The 26687-nt window shown below is 43.2% G+C and overlaps 1 protein-coding gene across 2 annotated transcripts in view; it reads left to right on the top strand.

Annotated features, from left to right (window-relative positions):
* The window catches only part of shank3a (SH3 and multiple ankyrin repeat domains 3a), a 1183771-nt gene that overhangs the window by 996670 nt on the left and 160414 nt on the right, over nucleotides 1-26687 (top strand). For both annotated transcript variants that reach the window (XM_078553129.1, XM_078553130.1), the window contains exon 18: nucleotides 25461-25596. In XM_078553129.1, coding sequence (XP_078409255.1) covers nucleotides 25461-25596 — 136 coding nt within the window. The remainder of the gene's footprint in view (nucleotides 1-25460; nucleotides 25597-26687) is intronic.

Genomic DNA, 26687 nt, shown 5'->3' with positions numbered 1-26687 from the left:
CTTACAGAAGTTAGAATGTAGGAGGCCGGCCAAGAATGCATTGGAATTGTCAAGTCTGGAGGTAACAAATGAATGGATAGGGTTTCAACAGCAGATGAGCTGAGGCAGGGGTGGAGCCAGGCGATGTTATGGAGGTAGAAACAGCTGGTCTTAGTGAAGGCATGGATATGTGGTCAGAAGCTTATCTTGGGATAAGATATGACACCAAGGTTATGAACAGGCTGGTTCGGTTTCATACAGTTTGCAGGGCGATTAGGAGCGGAGTTTGTGGCATTGGTCTTCGCAGTACTTATTTGGAGAAAGTTTCTGCTCATCCAGTACTAAATCCAGTACAGTCTCTTGACTTCTACTCATCTAGTACTGGATTCTGCCTGGTGTCATTCTATCCTGGACTGTTGGACTGGTGTCCTGTTAGCTGAGGTTCTGAAACACTTTGGTTCAAACTGAGACAGTGGCCAGCAAGGGGCATGGAATGGATGGCAAAGATACAAAAATTTGCGTTGGGGTCTGCATACAAACCTGTTGTTTCCTATTAGTTCTCAACCCACCACCCCATATTCCCACTTCCTACCTTTTCCCCATATCCTAATCCCATTTTCCCCATTCTCTAACTGTCCTCTGATCTCATTTATGTCCACTTGAATGGAATTATTAGGTAACTTATTCTAATATTTCCTGAGGTAAAAATGATCCCTTCCTATTCTTACCTCCCTCATTTTCAACCCATATCTGCTGGGATTTCAACCTTAAGCAAAGGGAATAATTTACCTGGATCAACTTTATCAATTCCCGACAGAATTATGGAAGACTTCAATTTGAAGAGAGTGAAATCTGAAATTGAGATTTTGTCTGATCAGTGCCGAGAGTCTGATAAGAGGACCTTACTAACCTTTCTTTGAGGACTGAAGTTAAACAGAATATCGGTCATTTTAATGACAAGCATTCGAAATGGATTATTGTTCATTAAAACTCCAGCCCGTTGAAACCAGGGAAGGGCATTTTAATGCTACCACATGGAAGGGTGGTAGGTAGTTCAAATTCCTGGAGTACTTACCTATCAGAAAGTCTTCTGGATCCCACCATTTCCAAATTTAAGGGAGGCTTCTGTATAGCTAAGCCACCTGCCCAAAGCAGGCTAAGTCCTAATACACACATGTCAATTGGTCCCTGAGGGCTCAAGAAGCATGGAGTGGATGACCTATCTTCCTGGGGTCTCCAGCATCACAGAAGCCAATCTTCAGCCAATTCAATTCACTCTATGTACTATCAAGGAATGGCTGAGCAGACTAGATACAACAAAGGCTAAGGGTCCTGGCAACATGCTGGATATAGTGCTAAAAACTTGTGCTCCAGAACAAGTCACTCATCTAGCCAAGCTGTTCCACTGCAGCTACCAGACCGGCATCTACCCAACAAAGTGGACAATTGCCCAAGTATGTACTATCCACAGAAAGAATTATTGTCCATCAGTCTACTTTCAATCATCAGCAAATTGACAGGAGGTGTCATTGACAGTGCACAAGAACTAAAGAAATAGGAGCAGGAGTGGACCATGCAGCCTCTTGAGCTTCTTCACTAGTCCATATGATCATGGCTGATTTTCTGCCTCAAATTCATTCTCCGGCCTGTTTTCTATACTTTTGATTCCTGAATCAAAAAATCTGTTTATTTCAGCCTTAACTATACTCAACGATGGAGTGTCCACAATCCTCTGGGGTAAACATTTCCAAAAATTCACAACCCTTTGAGTGAAGAAATTTCTCCTCATCACAGTAATGAATAATCAATCCCTAATCCTGAGTGTGCCCCCATGTTCTAGATTTCCCAGCCAGAGGAAGCAACCTCTACCATTGTCTACCCTGTCAAGTCCCTTCAGAATTTTGTATGCTTCAAAGAGACAACTTCTCATTCTTCTAAACTCTGGAGAGTTTACTCAGCCTCTCCTCATAGGACAACTCCCTCTTCCCAGAAACCAGGTAGTGAACCTTCACTGTGCCGCCTCCAATACAAATTTATCCTTTCTTAAATATGGAGACCAAAACTGCACACAGGTGTGGTCTCCCCAAAGCCCTGTATAATTGTAGCAAGACCTCCTTATTCTTCATAAGATCATAAGAAGCAGGAGCAGGAATAGACTATTCAGCCCATCAAGCCTGCTCTGCCATTCAATAAGATCATGGCTGATCTGATTGTGGCATTAACGGCACTTTCTTGCCTGTTCCTCCATTATCTTGACTCCCTTGTGAGTTAAAAATCTGTCTAACTTAACCTTGGATATATTCAATGACTCAGCCTCCACTGGTCTTTGTGAAAGAGAATTCCGAAGATTAATAAGGCTTTGAGGGAAGAAATTCCTCCACCTCTCTGCCTTTAATGGGATATCCCTTACCTTTAAACTCTGTCCCCTAGCTCTAGTGTCCGCCATGAAGGGAAACAAGCTCTCAGTATCTACCTTGTCAAGTCTCCTTGGGATCTTATAGTTTCAATAAGATCACCTCTCATTCTTCTAAACACCAATGAGTATATGCCCAACCTGCTCAACCTTTCAATCCCTTCATCCCAGTAACCAGCCTAGTTAAACCTTCTCTGAAATGCTTCCAGTGCAAGTATATCCCTCTTTCAGTAAGGTGACCAAAACTGTACACAGCATTCTAGATGCAATCTCACCAATGCCCTGTGCAATTGTAGCAAGACTTCCCTTTTTTATACTCCAACCCTTTTGCAAAAAGGCCAACATTTAATTTACCTTCCTAATTGTTTTCTGTACTTGCATGCTATTTTGATTCATGTACAAGGACACCCAGATCCCTCTGTAGCACTGCTGTCTCTCTCCATTTAAATAATATTCTGCTTTTCTATTCAGCCTGTCAAAGTCGACAACCTCACATTTTCCCACATTATACTCCATTTGCCAAATTTTTGCTTCATCAGTGATATTCCCTACATCATAAGGTCAGAACTGGGGTTGGTTGCACAGTGGTTACTTCCATACACCCCAAAGCCTGTCCACTATCTACAAGGCACGTCCGGAGTGTGACGGAATAATCTCCACTTCCCTGGATGAGTGCCGCTCCCAAGAACACTCAAGAAGCTCGACATCATCCAGGACGAAGCAGCCCGCTTGATTGACACCTCATCCACCAGCTGAAACATTCACTCCCTCCACCGTTGGGACAGAGTGGCTTCTACAGTGGCAAAGTACACTGCAGCTACTTAATAAGACTTCTTCAACAGCACTTCCCAAACCCACAACCTCTGCAGCCCTAGAAGGACAAAGGTAGCTAACGCAAGGAACTGCCCGCAAGTTTCCTTCCAAGTCACACCATCCTGACTTTGAACTATTTTGTTGTTCTTTCACTGTTGCTGAGTAAAAAATCTGGAACTCCCCTTGCCAGAGATGCACACACCCCATGAATGAGTAAAAAAAAGTCATCCCGCCCTGATAGTGATTTTACTTCTGGCCTGATGGCAAAGCTACCTTGGCTTCAACGACAAATGGATGCCAAAAGGGGCCCTCCACATAACTTTTTTACTTATGGAGCACTCCTGCTCCTCCTGGCCCCAAAAATAAAGTTAAGGCCCCCTGTGCCCAGATGCCCCCACATGCCTGCATGAAATACTGCAAAATCCAAGACCAAGCACTTATTTGAGCATCTCTTGCCTGATTTTCAAAAAGCAGTCGCTGTTTCTGCCCAAGAAATGGGCCCTTAACATGTTAATGAATCTTGACGGTCAAAATAGTTGTAACTTCATTCTACTGCAGGCAGGCAGTATTGTAATCAAGACCATCGGTTTCCTGCTGGATCCCTGCTAGCAGTTAAAATATCACTCCCAAGTTTGCAAACACAGCGTTGTGAAACTGCGCCCCTTCTTATCTTCACCAATACGCACATCATTTCACCACTCAAAATTTAGATAGCATGATACTCAATGAATCAGGGAGGGCAATAATGGTTACAGTAGAACAGAACGTATCTTCTGGGGGTATACTTCAGGGACATTAATGGAGTTGTTTTGAAGCAGCTACACTCTTTCTCACCTATGCTGGTCCAGATCTGAGAGAATTTCCTGGAACAGTGTAGAGGGAACTTTACTTTGTAATTAATCCATGCAATACATGCTCTGCAATTGTATGGTTACAATCCTGACCATTAAGAATGTGCAAAGAAATCTTGTATGTAAGAAAAGTTTTGTGTCTTTAATGAAAGTCAATCTTTCACCACATATTTGCATAAAATTTGTTTTCCCTCATAGGTTTCATGTCTTTCTGTCAAAAGAAATACTCAATCTGCCACAGTCAGAGGGTTAGTCTGACCACTTCATTCATAGAAACCAGATTCCACTATTTAGTTTATTCTCTTTACATTATATCCTATCGTGGATTTTACACACCCATTTAATTTCCTTCCACTGCCAAAGTAATTCTATCCTATCATAGACTCTGCCCACCTATTTAATCTTCTGAATGAAAGCTCTGTATAAAGACTTCCTGATGCCCAAGGAAATTAAACAAAACTCCAAAATAGCATCACATCTCCCCGATTCAATCTCAGCCCATTGTTGGTCCCAGGCAATGGTACCATCCACTTCTGTGCCAAGAAGCTGACTGTGTCCTGTTAGACAATTGTTCCTTTCCTGCAGCTCCAATATTACCCCAAACAGATAGCTATCCAACTACACTTTAAAGGACCCTGTCAACGTAGTATCAATTGCTCTTCCACTGGTGGGATCATTCCAACCATAGACCCACAGTAATCCTTTTTTTGATGGATAATATGAGTGTATTTAAGACCGAGATAGATAGGTTCTTGATTGGTAAGGGGATCAAAGGTTACAGGGCGAAGGCGGGAGAATGGGGTTGAGAAACTTATCAGCCATGATTGAATGGCAGAGCAGACTCGATGGGCCGAATGGCCTAATTTCTGCTCCTATGTCTTATGGTCTTATGGTCTATAATACTGGCAACAACACCTTCCATAACTTTGCTGATGATTGAGAGTAGGCTGATGGGGCAGTAATTAGTCAGACTGGGTTTGACCTGCTTTGTGTGGACAGGACACACCTGGGCAATTTTTCACATTATCAACTAGATGCCAGTAGCTGTATTGGAAGAGCTTAGCCAGAGGTGCAGCTAATTCAGGTTTTCATGTGTGAACCTCAGAAGTGAGTGATGGTCGGTGATTCAACCACATGTAACATCACCACCCTGACATGCCCGATCTTATTCTCATTTGACATCCACAATAAAAGTTTAACTTGATGTAGCCCTCATTGTGGCCTTACAGGATTGTAGAGGATCATTGTTATCCACTGATTTTATAATAAGGATCATGATAATGTTGCAATATTATACAAGCCACACCATAACCTTGTAACAACGATAACAATTTCCTATTATAGAGCATCTTTAACATAGTAAAATGTCCCAAGGTATTTCACGTATCAAAATAAAATTGGAAGCAAGCCATGTAAGGAGATATTAGAACAGGCTTGGTCAAAGAGGTAAGTTTTAAGGAGCATCTTAAACAAGGAGAGTGAGTTAAAGAGGCAGAGAGGTTTAAGGATGGGATTCCAGAGCTTACAGCCTACGTAACTGAAGGTGCAACAGCCAAGGAAGAAGTTATTAAAATTGGGAGCACACGAGGAGCTCAGTTATCTCTGGGGTTGTAAGGCTGGAGGACGTTACAGAGATAAGGAGGGGAAGACCATGGAACTGTTTGAAAATAAGGATGAAAATGTTAAAACTAAAGCTTTACCAGACTGGGAGCAATGTAGGTCAGTGAGAACAGGAATGATACGTGAACAGAATTTGTAACAAGTTAAGATATGGGCAGCAAAGTTTTGGATGAACTGAAGTCTATCTATGGTGAAATATCAGACACCGGCCAGGAGGACATTGGAATAGTCAATTGACAATAGGGCAAACTTAAAGGCTTTGTATCTGAATGCGCGTAGCATTTGGAATAAAACTAATGAGTTAACAGCGCAAATAGAGATGAATAGGTATGATTTGGTGGCTATTACTGAGACGTGGTTACAGGGAGAACTGGTTTGGGAGTTCACTATCCAAGGGTACTCAGTGTTTCAGAAGGATAGGCAGGAAGGAAAAGAAGATGGTGTAGCTTTGTTAGTAAAGGAAGAGATCAGTGCTATAGTGAGGAATGATATAGGCACTGGAGAGCAAGACATGGAGTCATTCTGGGTAGAAATAAGAAATAGCAAGGGAAAGAAGTCCCTAGTGGGAGTAATCTATAGGCCCCAAACAATAGTTCAGCAGTAGGGCACAGTATAAACCAGGAAATGCTGGGAGCATGTAAGAAAAGCACAGCAATAATCTTGGGAGATTTTAATATGCATATAGACTGGACTAATCAAATTGACAAGGGTAGCCTCGAGGGAGAGTTCATAGAGTGTATTAGAAATTGTTTCTTGGAGCAATATGTTGTGAAACCAACCAGGGAGCAGGCTATTCTGGATTTGGTTTTGTGTAATGAGATGGGATTAATTAATGATCTCATAGTAAAGGATCTCCTAGGGAAGAGTGATCATAGCATGATAGAATTTCAAGTTCAGTTTGAGAGCGAGAAACTTGAGTCCTAGTGTTCTGGAGTTAAACAAAGGTAACTACATAGGCATGAAGGCAGATTTGGCCCTAGTGGACTGGGCAGGAAGACTACAAGGTAGGACAGTTGATGAACAGTGGCAGATATTTAAGGAGATATTCAATTCCACCCAAGTAAATTATATTCCAAAGAGGAAGAAAGATGGTAAGAGGGGGAAAAAGCATCCATGGCTAAGCATGGAAGTTAAAGATAACATAGAGGCAAAAACTAAGGCATACCAAATTGCAAAGGTCAGTGGCAGGCTGGAAGATTGGGAAACTTTTAAAGATCAACAAAGGATTACTTAAAAAATATAAAAAGAGCAAAGGTAAATTATGAAAGAAAACTAGCACAAAATGTAAAAACTGATAGCAAAAGCTTCTACAAGTATATAAAAGGAAAGAGAGTAGCTAAAGTGAATGTTGGTCCCTTGGAGGATGAGACTGGGGAGTTAATAGTGGGGAACGCAGAAATGGCAGAGACACTTAATCAATATTTTGCCTCAGTTTTCATGATGGCGGACACTAGTACCACCCCAATAGTAACATGTAGAGCAGAGGGTATAGAGAAGGAGGAACTTAGAACAGTCACCATCACTAGAGAAAAAGTACTGAGCAAACTATTGGGATTAAAGGGTGACAAGTCCCCAGGACCTGATGGCCTACATCCCAGGGTCTTAACAGAAGTGGCAGCGGAGATAGTGGATGCATTGGTTATAATATTCCAAAATTCTCTGGATTCTGGAAAGGTTCCAGTGGATTGGAAAAATGCTAATATAACACCCTTATTCAAAAAGAGGGGGAGGCAGAAAGTAGGAAACTATAGACCAGTTAGTTTAACATCTGTCATTGGGAAATTGTTGGAATCCATTATTAAGGAAGTAGTAATGGGGCATTTGGAAAGTCAAAATGCAATCCATCAGAGTCAGCATGGTTTTATGAACAGTAAATTGTGTTTGACTAATTTGCTAGAGTTCTTTGAAGATGTGACAAGCAAAGTGGATAATGGGGATCCTGTAGATGTAGTATATCTGAACTTCCAGAAGGCCTTTGATAAGGTGCCACACAAAAGATTAATACACAAGATAAGATTACACAGAGTTAGGGGTAATATATTAGCTTGGATAGAAGATTGGCTTACCAACAGAAAGCAGAGAGTCGGGATAAATTGATCTTTTTCTGGATGGCAAGCTGTAGCTAGTGGGGTACCACAGGGTTCAATCCTTGGGCCCCAACTATTTACAATCTATATTAATGATTTGGATTCAGGGATAGAAGGTACTATAGCTAAATTTGCAGATGACACCAAAATAGGTGGGAAAGTGAGTTGCAATGAAGAAATAAGAAAGTTACAAATGGATATGGACAGGTGAGGTGAATGGGCCAAAATTTGGCAGATGGAGTTTAACGTGGATAAGTGTGAGGTTATCCATTTTGGTCGGAAGAATAAAAAGGCGACTTATTATTTAAATGGAGAGAAACTTCAGAATGCTTCAGTGCAGAGGGTGTCCTCGTGCATGAATCGCTGAAAGCTAGTAAGCAGGTACAGCAGGTAATAAGGAAGGCAAATGGAATTTTGGCATTTATTGCTAAAGGAATAGAGTATAAAAATAGGCAAGTGTTGTTGCAACTGTACACGCATTGGTGAGACCACACCTGGAGTACTGTGCACAGTTTTGGTCCCCTTACTTGAGGAAGGATGTAGTTGCACTGGAGGCGGTTCAGAGGAGGTTCACTAGATTGATTCTAGAGATGCGGGGCTTGTCTTATGAGGAGAGATTGAGCAGTTTAGGCCTATACTCGCTAGAGTTTAGAAGGATGAGAAGAGATCTAATTGAGGTATATAAGATGCTAAAGGGGATGGATAACGTAGATGTGGAGCAGATGTTTCCCCTTGTGGGCCATTCTAGAACGAGAGGCCATAGTTTTAGGCTAAGGGTGGTAGATTTAAATCAGCGATGAGGAGGAATTACTTTTCTCAAAGGGTCGTGAATCTGTGGAATTCACTACCTCAGAGTGCAGTAGATGCCGGGACACTGAATAAATTTAAGGAGGAGATAGACAGATTTTTAATTAATAATGGTTTGAAAGGTTGTTGGGAGAGGGCGGGAAATTGGAGCTGAGGCCGAAATTAAATCAGCCACGATCGTATTGAATGGCGGGGCAGGCTCGAGGGGCTGAATTGCCTACTCCTGCTCCTAGTTCTTATGTTCTTATGTTCAAGTTTAGAGGTAACAAGTGCTTTTCATCCATTGTCCATAGTGCTGTTAGGTTAAATAAGATGATAGGCCCCCTTGTCTTTCCATCTTGCAGTGTGGAAGCCATTCTACAGTTACATTGGATATTTGTCTTCCTGTTGCCATATGTTAGCCTTTGCTACTTTAACTGTGGTCATTTGCCTAGCCAGTGGGCAGAAGAACCCGCTGTTGCCCAAGTATTCACCACCCACGTTAGCCAGCTATTTTCAGAGTTCCTCCACTCTGAGATAAGGTACAGTGAGCCATTCATCAGACGGCCAGCCGAAATACTGACAGAATTACTTAAGATGAGAGGAGAATCGGTAGTGGTCAGGATGTATAGAATATGTGTGGCACTGTGGGAGACCAGCAATTGGCCAGCGGACTGGACTGACTCTACCCTTAACCCTCTTCTGAAGAAAGGTTACTTGAAACAGTGCACAAATTATAGAACAATTGTTTTGACCTCCCACACGAGTAAAATCTTGCTCAGGAACATCCTGGAACGCACCCTGAAAAAGACAGAGAGGGAGATTTTTGAGGAGCAAGCTGGATTTCAACGTGGAAGAGGAACCAGAGATCAAGCCGCTAATCTTATAATCCTAACGCACAAAGTCCGATAACATCAGAAGTCAATATACATGTGCTTCATTGATTTTGAGGAGGCATTTGATTTGGTCTTAAACGAGAAACTCTGGTTGACAATGTTAGACATGTGATACCCACCACATTCAATCGACTTGCTAACTAAGCTTTATCATAAGCAACAAGCTAAGGTCAGAATTGCCGGCACCCTCTCAGAATGGCTCAGAGTCAAAAAGGGTGTTAGATGAGGGTGTGTCCTCTCACCATATTTATTCAACATCCTTGCAGAAATGGTTATGAGAGAGACACTTGATGAATACAAAGGTGGAATACTGATTGGCGGACGGCGAGTTTCAAACCTTTGATTTGCTGATGACATTATTCGACTTGCTAACTAGGTGGAGGAGCTCCAGGAGTTGGTAGATCGCCTTGATCAAGTTAACTGGAAATACAGTCTCCTGATGAATGGTGACAAGATAAAGGTGATGGGGATGGGTGGAAAGACCTGCAAGATTCTGATTAACAGAGTTCAACTTGAACAGTTGATATCTTCCACTATCTTGGGTCACTCGTTATGGAAGATGCAGAGTCTACCAAAGAAATTCAGACTAGACTTAACAAGGCTCATGGCATTGTGAACTCAAGAGTATGGAGTGGCCAGAGAATTCGATTACAATAAAAATTCGTCTTCTGAAAGCCCTCGTGTGGTCGGTGACAATGTATTACTCTGAATGCTGGATCACCAAGAAGGGTGGCGAGGCTCAATAAAGAGCATTTGAAATGAAAGGATTCAGACAGAAATTACGTGTGTCATGGACGGCCAAGCAGACAAACAAATGGGTGTTCAAGAATGGTGATGTTAATAGGAACTTCTTTGGGGCAGCGATATCAAGAAAGAAAAGTGTTTGGAAATAGAGGTAATGCAAGGCAAACACCTGGAAAATGTGCACAAGGAAGACCCAAGATAGCATGGATGGATAATCTCAGAATGTGGACTGGCCTCTCTATGGGACAGGCAGTGAGGGCAGTGAAGAATAGAGATCAGCGGAGAAAGGTTGTTCATAGTGTAGCCAGCCCTCAGAATGAGGACAGATGAAGGACAAGACAAAAGAGGTAACAAAGGCATAAATAAAGGTTTCAGCAGCAGATAAGCTGATGGAAATGCAGAATTGGGTGATGTTACAGAGGTGGAGGTAGACAGTCTCGGTGATGGAATGGATGTGTGGTTGGAAGGTCATCTCAGAGTCAAGGTTGCAAACGGCCTGTTCAGCTGAAGCAGTTGCCAGCGAGAGGGATGGATTCAGTGGGTACAGAATGGAGTTTGTGACAGGGACAGAAGACAATGGCTTCAATCTTCCCAATATTTAGTTGGAGAGCATTTCAGCTTATCCAGGCAAGCAGTCAGGTGAATCAAAGACAGTGGAGGAGTCAAGAGAGTTGGTGTTAAGGTAGAGCTGAGTGCCATCAGCACGTACCTGAAAACTGATGCTGTGTTTTCAGAAAATGTCACCAAAGGGCAGCACGTGGATCAGAAATCAGATGGGGCCAAGGATAAATCATTGGGGACACCAGATGTGACGGAATGGAGACAGGAAGAATAACCATTGCAAGTGATACTCTGTCTCAATTAGATCGATAAGAATGGAACCATGTGAATGCAGTCTTACCCAGATGGATGACAGTGGAGAGGTGTTGGAGTAGGATGGTGCGATCAACTGTGTCAAAGGCTGCAGGCAGGTTGAAGACGATGAGGAGAGACAATCACATGGGATGTTTTTTTGTGACTTTGATTGGAGCGATTTCAGTATAGTGGCAGGAGCGGAGACATTATTGGAGGGATTCCAAAATGGAATGTGAGATATGGGGATGGTGTGGGAAGATGGAGTTGAGGTAGAAGATCAGTAATGATTTTGTTAAAAAGCAGAGCAGACCCGAAGGGCCAAATAGCTCCTGTTTCTTTTTTATTCATCCGTAGGATGTGAGAATTACTGGCAAGGCTGGCATTTATTGTCAATCCCTGATTGCTCTTGAGAATGTTGTAGTGGGCCACCTGCAGTTCATGTGATATAGGCACAGCTACAGTGCTGTTCTTATAGACACACTATTTATATGGTTGGTCCAGTTAAGTTTCTGGTCTATGGTGACCCCCCCAGGATGTTGGTGGTGGAGGATTCATTGACGGTAGTGCCATTGAACATCACAGGGAAATGATTAGATTCCCTCTTGTTGGAGATGGTTATTGCCTGGCACTTGTGTGGCATGAATCTTGCTTGCTATTTATCAACTTAAGCCTGAATGTTGTCCAGGTCTTGCTTCATGCATGCATGGACTGCATCAGTATCACAAATGATACTGAACACGGCATATATCAGCGAACATTCCCTCTTCTGACCTGTTGGATGGAAGGTCATTGATGAAGCAGCTGAAGATGGTTGAGCCTAGGACAGTACCCTGAGGAACTCCTACAATGATGAATGAGACTAAGATGATTAAACAACTGCAGGCATCCTCCTTTCCTAACCCTAATGCTAGGTATGACTCGAGCCAGTAGGAGTTTCCTCCCCAATTCCCATTGACATCAATTTTTCCAAGGCTCCTTGGTGCCACACTTGGTCAAGTGCTGTCTTGATGTCAAAGGCATCACTTTCACCTCACCTTTGGAGTTCAGCCCTTTTCTCTATGTTTGGGCCAATGTTATGATGAGATCCAGAGTCGAGTGCCTATGTATTTATGCATTTAAACAAAAAAGTAACAAATAAGCCTCAATACAACATTGCAACAACATACAGGCCTGACTGTAATAAGACAGTATTATCTTTGTTCAGAAAAATGTTGGGAATTCCTTTCTTGCCAGGAAATTCTCAGACTAATTCCAGGCACTTCATGTCTCCTTCAGCCATTTCAACCTCCATCATGAAGGGGAACACTTTTTACAGGAAATCCTTACTGCTCTGGACAGGGTGACCAATTCTTATGAAGTAAAATAAGGGACCCTTCGATTGTGGGACCAGGAGGATAAGGGTTTCTGGTGACCATTAGAGCAGGGTGGGAGTTTAAAGCAACCAAAACTCACGACTTATCTTGTGGGCTCACAACATTATCACCTTTTGGCTGGCATAATCACATCACTCAACTGAAATTTCCAGACTCAGTCTCCCACATGCTGTTCTAGAAATACTGGAACAAAAGGTGTCCCTTAAGGGATATGGGATAAACAGTCAAAATAAGGGACAATCCCTTAAAATACAGGATAGTTGGTCACCCCTGGCTCTGGGATTCACTACAGCCTTGCAACAACATACAAATCTTACCATGGCCTTGTTGCAATATGCTGGCCTATTACTTTTCAGCATCATACATGCCTCGCTACAGTCTTGTAGCAATATACAGGCTTTATTACAGTCTTGCAGCAATATACAGGCCTCATTACAATCTTGCAGCAACATAGAAGCTTCATTAGGCCTTGCAGCAACATTCAGGCTTCATTACGGTCTTAGGGTAACATACAGGCCTCAATTACAGTCTTGCAGCAACATGCAGGCCTTATTACAGTCTTGCAGCAACATACAGCTTACATTACAGTTTGCAGTAACATACAGGCCTCATTATGGTCTTGCAGCAATGTTCATGCCTCATTACAGTCTTGAAGCAACATTCAGGCCTCATTACGGTCTTGCAGCAACATCCAGGCATCATTACGGTCTTACGGTAACATACAGGCCTCATTATGGTCTTGCAGCAATGTACAGTCCTCATTGTTGCCTTGCAGCAACATACAGACCTCATTACAGTCTTTCAGCAACATACAGGCCTTATTACAGTCTTGCAGCAATATACAGGCCTCATTACAATCTTGCAGCAACATAGAAGCTTCATTAGGCCTTGCAACAACATTCAGGTTTCATTACAGTCTTACGGTAACATACAGGCCTCATTACGGTCTTGCAGAAAGGCTTCTTGATTTTCATCACCAGAGGAAATTGTTTCTCTGAATCTATCCTATCAAGTACCTTTATCAATTTAAACAGCTGATTGGATCATATCCCTTTTCTTTTTAAAGTCAGGAGAATACAAACCAAATTTATGCAACCTGTCCTCATACTTTGATTCTTCAAGCCACTACCGTTTTGGTGAAATTGTGCTGTACTCCCTTCAAGACCACATGGGCTGCAGAGCCTGACCATTAGCTTCCCAAGGGCAATTGGGGATGGACAATAAAAATGCTGGCCTTGCTATCCCATGAACAAATAAATAAAAGAAAAAAAGAAAAATATATAAATAAATCAAATCACATCATATCCTTCCTGAGGTCCAGTGGCCAGAACTGAACACATATTTCAGATTAAGGGTCTGTACATCCAAAGCATCACTTCTTCACCCCTTCCCCCCGAGATTCCATTCGTCTTTACGTTTCTTTTTACCTGCATACATACTTTTAAGGAACACCTAAATCCCCTTGTTCCTCCACAGCTTTTAGTCTCTAACCCTTAAGAAAATGTTCAGGTTTGTCTTTCTCAGATCCAAGGTCGATGACCTCACATTGAGCTTCATCTAACATAGCTTTGCTCACTCATTTAATGGGCTGGATTTTATGGGGCACCATGGGCCCTGCCCCTGGCTAAAAATGCAGGGTCTGCCCAGCTGCCCGTAGCCATTTAATGGTCAATTGGCTGGTAAAGGATGGGAGACAGGATTTCCACCTATCGGAGTCAGAAAGTCCTGCCTCACCGAGCTGCTGGCCAATCAGAGTCCAGCACCTCTCTAGTACCAGCAGCGCCACTGGGAGTGGTGGCTGTTATAAGGTGTTGGGCGTACTTGGGTGGGTCTTATTAAGGCATTTGTAGTCTTAGGTAGTTCAACAGTAATTATTTATTATTTACTAAAAACTATGTACATAGGTACGGCAAAGGTCCAAGCTAGGAACTGTCTCCAACCTAGCTTCTACACACGGCTCTGTTCAACATACAATGACCCACTAGGTGCGGGTCATGTCTTCTCTTACATCACTGTGGGTGGTACTGTACTCAGTCCCATGTTAATCCTTTATGTGCCAGACCTTTATACTACAGTAGCCACTTCCAGTACTGCATTTGGGGCTTGATGAGGTGTTCAGTGCTGCATTGGGACTTGCTAAGTGTTTGGAGGTTTTGTCGGGATCATGTTGGCAGGCTTCGGCGTGGGGTTTGAGAGGACATGTGGGGGAGGGGAACCCGGAAGTGGGGTGGTGTAACACCTTTGGAAACGACCTCCAATGGCCCCGGGAGCCTTTTCAGGAGGGCCCCATCACCCCTATCAGCCACAAACCTGTGCAGGGAAACCTGACTAGCTGGCCACTTGGCATAAGCCTCTCCCACCGCAAATGAAATCACAGTGATGCCAGAATGCGTCCATTAAATGGGCATTAATTGCACATTTAAGGGCCCCAATTGGCCCACTAGCAGGCAGGTCACCCGACACCACCTCTGCCGCTAGCAGAGTTGTGGGGTGGGGTGCAGGGATGGGCAGGTTGACAGTGGGAAGACCCACCCAATGGATTTTAGGTACCCCCCCCCCCACCACCTTCAAACCCACTGGCAGGAGAGCATAATCCATCCCAAATTGTCAATGTCCCTTTACAAATTGCTGCTCCTAGCTACTATTTACTCTGCCCCCCAACTTAGTGAAATCTGCAAACTTGGATATACAATCCTCTATCCCTTCACTTACGTCATTTAGAAATATAGTGAAATATGGAGACCAACTCTAATCCTGGTGGGAGTGAGGAGAAACGGATTCACATTAAGCCAAGACCTCTGGAAATGCCCTAAATTTTATCAAGGTGCGTTATCTGATTGACACGGTGTGTGGTTGATTGGAATTCCAATGAATGACAATCTCAGGAGGTGGCATATGGTTTTGAACTCAGGACCTCCAGCACAACCTATCTGAGCTCTGTTGCTGTGGAAAAAGTGCAGTATTCCCTTTGCAGTCTTTAACACAGGTTTTAAAAATTCACTCTCTCCACCACCAATGCAAGGTGCCTGCATGCATATCACCTACAAGATGCACTGCAGCAACTTGCCAAGGATTCTTCAATAGTGCCTCCCAAACCTATACTCTCTACTGCCTTGAACAGTGTTGTACAGTACACTTCCCACTCATCACATGTAGCGAATTGACCACAGACACGTGGTGAGTTGATGCTCTTTATTTTGAAGTGTGAACCCTGAATCGTGTTCAAGCTGCAGCAGCGGGCATGAGTATGGGTGTCATTCACTAGACCGCTATGAAGCATCCATCCCTAATTAAGCAAGGCAGAATCAACCACATTGCTGTTAAACGGGAATCACATATGGGGTCAAACTCTGACAACGTTTATCAAAATATAGTTTAGTTGTTGGATTTCTAGTAACCTGGAAGCTGAAAGGCCACTTGCTCAATGAGATAGGAAAAATGGTCCGGTCTTTGTATTTCCTCTCTATTCCTGTTCTCTCTGGGTGCCTCTGGCCATACATTTAGATCTGCAGGACCACTCTGTGAAGCGCTGTGAAAGCACAGCTGGCCTTCGGAAGGAAAGCAGTCTGTTTGTTTCCAAAATTTGCTTGGGGGACCTAGTGACACAAGAGATGCTAACTGGAGAACTTGGTTCTGTTTGGCTGGAAGTAGGCAGTTTTCACCAAAGCGATGGCCGGCACTGCATGAGGATGCTAATGTTAATGAGGATTGAAATATGCAGTTTTGGTAAGCTCATGTGGTGCAGCAACATCCAAATATGTTCAGGCTTCATCTTAATAGATCTGTTGAAATGAGGATTGAAAGGAAAGGATGCTATTGGCATAAAAGGAGAGACTACAGAAGGTTGGCCATGAGCCAAAGATCTATTAAATACCTGGACGCTGTGTTTGGAAATGGCAGGTGACAGACTGTAAGAAAGGCAAGAGTCAGAATGCAGAATATGTAAAGATTTATCACTAAGGTAAAAGCAAAATACTGCGGGTGCTGGAAATCTGAAACAAAAACAAAAATTGCTGGAAAAACTCAACATGTCTGACAGCATCTGTGGAGAGGAAGACAGAGTTAACGTTTCGAGTCCGTATGACTCTGATGAAGAGTTCTGATAAAGAGTCATACGGACTCGAAACGTTAACTCTGTCTTCCTCTCCACAGATGCTGTCAGACCTGCTGAGATTTTCCAGCAATTTTGGTTTTTGTAAAGATTTGTCGATCCTTTTTCCTTTCCAAATCTTCTAATATGTAAATTCTGGTAAAATAGAGACAGTTTTATTCTTGAAGGCTTTTTTTTTAATAAACTGGAGCAAAGTGTCAGAATAGAACACTTCAGTTAATAGATTGTCACCACCCTTTGAGAGGGTAGGCAACAGGCTTGCTTTGCAGAACAGTTGAATTGCAAAACTCTTTTGAAGCTGTTCTCCCGACTCTGCAGTGAGGTGTATTGATCTTGATTGCTGATGGTTTAAAACCCCAAACCTATTTTCAAAAGATTGTGCATTTGTTTTATTAATATTGCATGTATTTTGTATCATGTGGCAAATATGGTGGCCTGATCATCTCAAGTTTGGCAAACATCAAAATCCTATTGGACAACACTGACCTAGAAGTACAAGGAGAGCTGATGCATGGGCACACACTACCTTAAAATTCCTCTCCAACTTGCACACCATCCTGACATGGGACTATATCGACGGTCCTTCATGAATACTAGGTCAAAAACCACTCAAAATAAAACTCATTTAAAGGGTTCCAGTTCTGAATAAGAGTCACATTGAACTCTTAAATGTTAACTGTTTCACTCTCCAAAGATGCTGCCAGACCTGTTGAGCTTTTCCAGCACTTTGTTTTTATTTCACATCCCCAGCATCTGCAGTATTTTGCTTTTACATTGAAAATGGTATATGTTCACTTAGGTGAGGTACTGGGTGAAGTTAGCACCTGTGGAGATGCATCCCATCAAAAGTTAGGAACTTTCAAGAGAGATGGGAAAAATCTAATAAAATTACAACCACATCAAGTCCATTTCAGGATTTCGGCTCAGTGTGAGATGGCTGTTTCAGGCCTGGTACAGGGTTTCAGCTCAGGGTAAGATAGCCTTGTACATCACACTTTGTTCTTACATTTTTCCATTATTTTCTTGGACACACACAACTAGAAGCAGAAAGAGAGCAGCAGGATCTGGGAGTGCTTTTGCTGATTCTAACTCATTGTAATTACTGCTGAATGGTTGGCTGAATGATAATCAACGTCAAGCTGAAATGTTTGCAGTGGTGAATTAGAATGAGCATTGAATAAAGCACAGAGTGCTGGTGCCTGCATTCTTTCAGTACGTTAACAGGCTGGGTTGACTGATTCAATCAGTTTCATCCTGCATTCTCAAAATCTTTGATAACAAAACCAACTCAGTTGCAATTATTATGAATTTGCCACTTGTCACAAGCTGGTATGTGTAGCATAAGGGTATTTTTTTTATTCATTCCTGGGATGTGGTTGTCGCTGGCTAGGCCTATATTTATTGCCCATCCCTAATTGCCCTTGAGAGATGGTGGTGAGCTGCCCTCTTGAATCGCTGCAGTCCATGTGGTGTAGGTACACCCACAGTGCTGTTAGGGAGGGAGTTCCAGGATTTTGATCCAGCGACAATGAAGGAACGGCGATATATTTCCAAGTCAGGATGGTGAATGGATTGGAGGGGGACTTCCAGGTGGTGGTGTTCCCAATGTGTCTGCCGCCCTTGTCCTCCTAGATGGTAGCGGTGCTGTTTAAGGAGCCTTGGTGAGTTCCTGCAGTGCATCTTGTAGATGGTACACACTGCTGCCACTGTGTGTCAGTGGTTGAGGGAGTGAATGTTTGTGGATGGGGTGCTAATCAAGTGGGCTCCTTTGTCCCGGATGGGGTCAGGCTTCTTGAGTGTTGTGGGAGCTGCACTCATTCAGGCAAGTGGAGAGTATTCCATCACACTCCTGACTTGTAGATGGTAGGCAGGCTTTGGGGAGTCAGGAGCTGAGTTACTCACTGCAGGATTCCTAGCCCCTGACCTGTTCTTGTAGCCACAGTATTTATGTTTCTGGTCAATAGTAACCCCCAGGATGTTGATAGTGGGAGATTCAGTGATGGTAACACCATTGAATGTCAAGGGGCAATGGTTAGATTCTCTTTTGTTGGAGATGGTCATTTCCTGGCACTTGTGTGGTACAAATGTTACTTGCCACTTGTCAGCCCAAGCCTGGATATTGTTAACTGTGTTCCTCTCTGAAGATGCTGTTAGACCTGCTGAGATTTTCCAGGTATTTTTGTTTTTGTCCTGGATATTGTCCAGGTCTTGATGTATTTGTACATGGACATGTACCTTGTATAGCGAGGGTTAATGTGTGACTGGGAAACAGTACCACCCACGGTGTGATGTAAAGAGACACATGACCTGAGACTAGGGTCAGTTGTGGATTGGACAGAGACCTGTGTAAAAGCAAGCATGGAGCGAGTTCATAGTTTGGACTATATCCTGTATATATGTACATAGTTATGTGTTATCAATAAACAGTTAGTGTTCAATGCTACAGGACTCAGAACCTCTTTGTGAGACCTACTAAATGTACAACATGCAACATGGTGGCAGCCAATGGCAAAACCAAGAACCTCAGGGAAGCTGGAGCAAAAATTCAAACATTGGAAAACTAAAGGAGCAGCATTCTGACCTGATCAAAGGCACCTGAAGGGAAGACACAGAAGAAAGTCACCTGAAAGAAACTCCATTGCAGAATTGGAAGCAGAAAGGCAGAAGAAAAAAATCCACTTTGCAGATGAGGACTCCACAAGATCCCATGGAGGTCCATTGTGAGAGTTAAAGGAGCCAGCAAGGGGTGAGCAAAAAAAAAAAAAAAAATTCGGTTCTAAGCCAGGACAACTTAAAAAGCTTCAGTGCTGTAAAAAAAAGTCAGAGCAGCCCAATTCCGAAAGCACTGTGGTCAGCCTGGGTTCAGAATCAACACCATTCCACCTGGCAGCCCAGATCTCTGTAAGGAAGAAAAATTGAATCGGAAGGTTTAAAAGCCTCGGCCAAAGCCGGGAATTCGCTGTAAAACACCCGAAAATCCTCCAATAGGAAGGTCCCAGATCATTGATTTAACAAATCGCTGCAAAAGCTAAAGCCCAAAGAGGTCGGGACCCCCATCACCGTGGGAGCCCACCAAAGCGCAACGTGTGGGAAAACTGAAAAATCGCTTACTGCGATTACTGTGAAAAATCGTCATCTTTAATACCTCCACAGCATTTCAAACTGTTCCCACCTGAACTTTGAAGCAACCATGGACAACAAATCAACATTATCAGGCCAACTTGGACTGATCCAAGGGCCAGACCAAACACAAAATTGCGGACTTTGGCGAATAAGATTCTTAAGATATATGATTGCTTCAGGATTAGATAAAAAGACAGAAGCTGACCAAATGAATACACTACTTTATTCAGTAGATCCGATAGCCAATGATGTTTATTGCGAGGCGCGGCATAAACGAATCCTCGGGTAAATTTGATGGAGTTCTAAAATCATTCAATACATATTTTAATTGAAGAAGCAGCAAATGTGTCCAACAGCTTGGAGAACCGATTGACTCTTTTGTAATTGAATTATACAGATTGGCTTAAGGCTGTGACTACAGTGACCTTAAGTTAGAACTCATAAGGGATAGAATTGTAGTAGAGTGGCTGACGATGCCCTTTCAGACATACTAGAGACCAAGGAAGATCTGACTCTAGAAGAGACTATCCAAATAGTCAAACAGTCTGAAATTCATCAACAGCACTAATCCATTTTACATGGCAAAAGCAAGCCATGGTACAGGGGGATAGAATTGTAGTAGAGTGGCTGACGATGCCCTTTCAGACATACTAGAGACCAAGGAAGATCTGACTCTAGAAGAGACTATCCAAATAGTCAAACAGTCTGAAATTCATCAACAGCACTAATCCATTTTACATGGCAAAAGCAAACCATGGTACAGGGCAACCCTAACTGTCCAGCTGGTAAAGTGACAAAGGGGCAGAAAGACTCCAGGCCAAGCAGGCTATACCCAAACCAACCAGCAGAGGGTGGATGACCATGTCAAAGCTGTAGAGCCCAAAGGCCTCACAGACGAGAGCAATGCCCAGCAATCTCAGTGCAGTATTTCAACTGCAACTGCCTGGGACACTGACGGAAAGCTATGCAAAGCTGATCCCAAGACAATCCATGAGATTGAGATGCCACACCAGGAACCATGCTTCTTGGGTGAGGTCAAGGATCCTGGATTCCCTTTTTGGAATGCAAATACAAACATGTACAAAATTTTTTATTTGTTCATGGGATGTGGGTGTCACTGGCTAGGGCAGAATTTATTGCCCATCACTAATTGCCCTTGTTTAGAGGGCATTTATCAAGACCCCCCACCGATAACCTTTGATTCCTTTGCCTAACAAGAATGTATCTACCTCTGCCTTATAAATATTCAGTGACCCCACTTCCACTGCCTTCTGAGGCAGAGAGTTCCAAAGTCACACAATCCCCAGAGAAAACATTTCTCCTCATCTCTGCCCAAAAAGGGTGAACCCTAATTTTAAAACAGTGCCCCCTAGTTCTGGACTCACCCATAAGAGGAAACATCCTTTCTATATCCACCTTGCCAAGACCATTCAGGATCTTATATACTTCAATCAAGCCACACCTCGCTTTTCGAAACTCCAGTGGAAACGAGCCAATCTGTCCAACCTATCCTCATAAGACAACCCGCTCATTCCAGGTATCAGTCTAGTAAACCTCCTTTGAACTATCTCCAGTGCATTTACATAAGGAGACCAAAACAGCACATAGTATTTGAGATGCAGTCTCATCAATGCCCTGTATAACTGAAGCATAACATCCTTACTTTTATGTACAATTCCTCTCATAATAAAGGATAGCATTCCATTAGCCTTCTTGATTACATGCTGTACCTGCATACTAACTTTTTGTTACTCATGCATGAGAACACCTAGATCCCTCTGCACCTTAGAACTCTGCAGTCATTCTCCATTTACGCAATACTCTTTTTTATTCTTCCTGCCAAAGTGAACAACTTCACATTTTCCCACAATATATTCCATCTGCCAGATTTTGCCCACTCACTCAACTTATATATATATGTCTGCAAACTCCTTATGTCCTCTTCACAACATACTTTCCTACCTATCTTTGTGTCATCTGCAAATTTTGCTACCATGCCTTCGCTCCCCTCATCTAAGTCATTGATGTAAATTATAAAAAGTTGATGCCCCAGCACAGACCCTTGTGGGACTCCACTAGTCACTCCTGCCAATCAGACAAAGACCCATTTATGCATATTTTCTGTTTTCTGCCAGTCAGCCAATCATCTAGCCGGGCTTGTGTGTTACCCTCTACATCATGAGCATTTTTTTTCTGCAATAACCTATGATGTAGCACCTTATCAAATGCCCTCTGGAAATCCAAGTACAGTATGTCTACAGTCTCTCCGTTATCCACAGCACATGTTACTCCTTCGAGGAACTCTAAACATGATTTCTCTTTCACAAAACCATGCTGACTGTTCCAGATTACGTTGTGTTTTTCTGAGTGCCCAGCTATAAATGGTCACCTCAGCAACTTCAAATTGGACATGGGAGCCAGTATTCTGGTCTTCCCAGATAAGGAACTGTGGCTGAGAGACCTCTAGCAAAGGACAGACACAACACTCTATAGGTCTGGAGGAATCCGACTGCTGGTCATAGGCATGATCGTAGAACCACTAAGGTATGATGACAAGCAGATATTCCAAGTCATGTACATCATCCAAAACCAATCTTTTTCTCTCCTGAGCAGAGATGCCTGTGTTGCCCTCAACATCGTTAAAACAGCAGAAGACATCATGATAACCTCTGTTGTCAACTACTTGAAACTGCACGTTCCTGAGAGGTCCACCAGTCAAGAGATTCCCAACTGGGTTTCAGCCCTGAATTCTCGTCACAGAATTGGTCCATCCAATTTCTTTGCAGGTGGCAGAAGCTCCTCTTCGGTCAAACCAGCCAAACCTTCAGATAATCACCACTGTACCTCGAGTGGAAGACACAAAGGAAAATGACCAGCAACAGCAGAATGAGCTCCAACCCCAGGCTCCAATGATTGCTATCACACTATCTGTAAACACCACAGCACAGACACTGCAACCTGCAGCCAACGCATAAGGCTGCAAGATGATGCTGGAGCAAGAAACTAGCAACCATCAACTTGCCAGAGCACACCTCAGTGAAGCACGGAGACACACAGGAGAACAGTGTCACAATTAAAGCCAAACTGCAAGGTGAGCCCACTGATAAGGACATCCAAGTGACAGGGAGAGACACCTTCAAGTCACACAAAAATCGCAGCAGACCACATGGAAAAAGAAAAATTGGGTTTTACAATGAATGAACGGAGCGAACACTATCTCCGGAAAGAACAGGACAAGCAGGCGGTCCCCGAAAAGAGCAGATAGGGAGTTGAAAAAGAGAAGCTCAACTCCAAGGAGCAGAAAAAGAGTATCAGAAGAAGGGCTAGCCCGGTTGTAATGTAAATACGTTGGGTAAAGACTTTGAGGAGGTATAGTCTAAGGGTACCTGGCATAGCAAGGTTTATTGTGAATCTGGGAAACAGTACCACCCACACTGCGAGGTAACAAGACACACATGAACTATGCTCACCATGCTTTTTGTGCCTCACTGAGAGAACTTGACTTTGCCTCACTAACTCTTCAAAAGAAGGAGCTCTCCTCAGGTTTCATGATAATGGTTCACAAACAGAAAATGTGGGGTATGATAGGATGAGAAAGAAATGAAAAAAATCTCACTACAGCTTCCACAGGCTGTTGAACTTCTCAACTCAGGCGCCGTCCTTGTAGTGGATGAGATGCCGGTGGTTTGCGGAAGCAACTTTTCATTGCAGCCGTCTACCGAATTAGCTTCTGCAGATTGTTGACACATAATTCGAGTATATCAACACAGCGTGAGATGGGGGCCATCGGTGATGGCACATCGGCTTAGCACATGCTTGGAATATGTGGCTGCCTCCTGTTACCATGCTAGCCCTGGTAACATCATTACATTTGTCCTTGTACTGAGTGGCCATTCGTAGATATTCTCCTCCGTGTTCTATGGGACTTGAATTCTTTGGTGTCAAAACAACCTCCAGCCTTCAGCAAAACTTCTATGGCTATAAAAAAGGACCCAGAGCACTAAACCTTGCTGTATACCTGACATTTATTTCAACAGGAGTTGTTTCCATGCTCAAAGGCTGATGACGGAGCCACAGTCAAATCAAGAAGTAGAATATCAAGAATCTGCCAACCAATAGGTACCTTCCAATCTGTACAAGGTGCTGACATATGGACCAGAAATGAATTTAAAATTAGGGAGTCAGAAAAGAGCTATACTCTGTACCTAACCTGTATAGGACCTATCCTGACGTTTTGGATGGGACAATTGAGAGGATGCTTTGCTCCATTTCTAACCCTGCTCTGGGAGGTTTTGTTGGGACAGTGTAAAGTGAGCTTGTCTCTGTAATTAACCTGTGCTTTCTCTACCCTCGGAGTGTTTAATTGGACAGTGTAGAGAAAGCTTTGCTCTGTAACTAACCCATGCAGTACCTGCCCTGAGAGTGTTTGATGGGACAGTGCAGAGGAAGCTTTGCTCTGTAACTAACCCATGCAGTACCTGCCCTGAGAGTGTTTGATGGGACAATGTAGAGGAAGCTTTGCTCTGTAACTAACCCAGGCAGTACCTGCCCTGAGAGTGTTTGATGGGACAATGTAGAGGAAGCTTTGCTCTGTAACTAACCCATGCAGTACCTGCCCTGAGAGTGTTTGATGGGACAATGTAGAGGAAGCTTTGCTCTGTAACTAACCCATGCAGTACCTGCCCTGAGAGTGTTTGATGGGACAATGTAGAGGAAGCTTTGCTCTGTAACTAACCCATGCAGTACCTGCCGAGAGTGTTTGATGGGACAGTGCAGAGGAAGCTTTGCTCTGTAACTAACCCATGCAGCACCTGCTGAGAGTGTTTGATGGGACAGTGTAGAGGAAGCTTTGCTCTGTATCTAACCTGTGCTCCACCTACCCTTGGAGTGTCTGCATCTTAAATCTTTGCGTAAGAGTGAAGAGACTTTTGACCAAACTGACTTTATTAAATGTGTACGGATACCACACCTGAACAAAGGAAATTTTAGATCTGTAAAGCTTCTTAGGTGTTGATTGATGAATCCAACTGTCTGTCTTAAACCCAGGGATCCTCCTGTCCCTCATTTAGGTGTAGAAGCTCATTGATAAAGTACAGTTTGTGGTCTGATGACTATTGGGAATCTCACACTCCCCTAATGCCTTGAACCTCTCCTCCATCTAATTGTGGTGACCCCATTTATATATTCTCCTTCAATGGCGCGAACTTTTACTGCCATTCAGAAAATGAGTGGTGAAGAACGATTACCCATTTATCACTCTACCCTTTGAAAGTCAGTGGAGACAAAAATCATGTGGCCTATAAAATGGGTGGGTGTTTACTTGCCACCTATATTGCACCCAGTGGTAATTGTAAAAACACACCCACTCCGTCCCTACCCGGGAACTCATCTACATTAGTTATAAGCAAGTTACTGTGGACAGCCGTTTTTCTCCCAAGGTCTTCATCTCTTAATATAAACACAGGAAATGCTGGAAATATGGCAGGTCCATCAACATGTGAAAGAGTTATTGTCATCAGTAGACTATTGGTGGTACTTCACATGTTGGATCTTTCAAAGTCTACACAGGAAACGAGAATTTATCTTATTTCCTTTTTGGTGCTGACAATTATGACGTGTGGTTCCAGCACATTCTGGGAGTGGGGGTGGCAGTGGGGTATTCATCGGTATTCCTTTGTTTCTCCCTAAGCTTTCAATTGTGTCCCTTGTGTTTGACTCTTTTTTTGTTCCAAAATGCTATTTTACTGGGCACACGTTGTCCAGCATGCAAAAGGGTCATGGTCTGAATTACATTTGCCTTCCTTTGCAGGTAAACAATATCAACGTGGTGAAGGTTGGACACAAGCAGGTGGTCTCCATGATCCGACAGGGAGGGAATAACTTGCTGATGAAAGTGGTGACAGTCAGCCGAAAGCCGGAACTGGAGGACGGAATGAGGAAAAAAGGTCAGGAGATAGTTTATTATAATTGGAGAATACTGTCAGAGTTAATCCTTTCACTGATTGACTGAATGGCAGAGATTTTGTTGATAATACTGATTGTCGAGAATATCTTAAAGTGACTGATAATTATGTGAAGTTGGGTGTGCATCCTGATTCATCACAAGGAGAGTTCTGAATTACACTGCTGTTGGGTACAAGAGATTCAAGCCAGGTAGGGAGGTGCTTATCTACTGGACCAGAAGGAAAAGTCTACTCAAGAGTCTAATTCCAAACACTCCCCCATGACCATTTAGGTATAAACATTGTCCCTCTTACTCCACCCTGTGAATCAGGGAATCACCTCAGCAGCTTATCAGAAGAATCCCCTTCATCTTAATCAATTTGGGAGTGAGTTAAAGCCTCCTCTCAATAAGTCAGAAAACTATAGTGAAAACCCTCCCTTTCTAAATTTGCAGCATGAGTCAAATCTCCACTTCCCAACAAGTTAGGGAGCAAGTTGAAGCACCTTTCCCTTAAGTCAGTGTGGGGACTCCTCAAAAACCCCATCTCCTAGAGTTAGGGAACAAATGAAGCTCCCCTTCCCCCAGTAAGTCAGGATTTAATATCTTGGCAGCCTTCCATCTCATGTGATGATAGCTTGTGCCGTGATGGTCAACTCTGTGCTAAATATTTCTTGGTGCAGCCAAGGAGCCCCACTCTGGCACAGCAATCCCTGCCAGATTTGCTGCAGATGAAGACAGTAGACTCAGAAGATGCAATTTTCACTGTCTTCTGTTTTCTCTTGATTCGCTTCTCAGCCAACTGAACTTTCCTCTTTGTTTCGCCTCTCCCATTACCCTTCCAGACATTCAACCTCCAGAGCTCAGGGCAGTCACCAAATGTCACCCAGTTGCCTATGTCAATGTCCGCCATCTTCATATCTCGCTTGCAGGTATTTTTGTGGTGGAGATATAGATGTTCAGTGTCCATACAGAAGGGCTTTGGGTATATGGCCATAATCCATCCAATGAATGTGTCTGAGCTGGCAGATGCTGTTGGCTTAGCAATGAGTGTATGCTGATGGAATTAGCACACTCCAGGACCTCTGAGTTGGT

Source organism: Cetorhinus maximus, chromosome 12 (genome assembly GCF_964194155.1).
Source record: "Cetorhinus maximus chromosome 12, sCetMax3.hap1.1, whole genome shotgun sequence".
NCBI lineage: Eukaryota > Metazoa > Chordata > Chondrichthyes > Lamniformes > Cetorhinidae > Cetorhinus > Cetorhinus maximus.
Note: the sequence above shows the minus strand (reverse complement) of the source record. Positions and strands in the feature narration are given on the sequence as shown.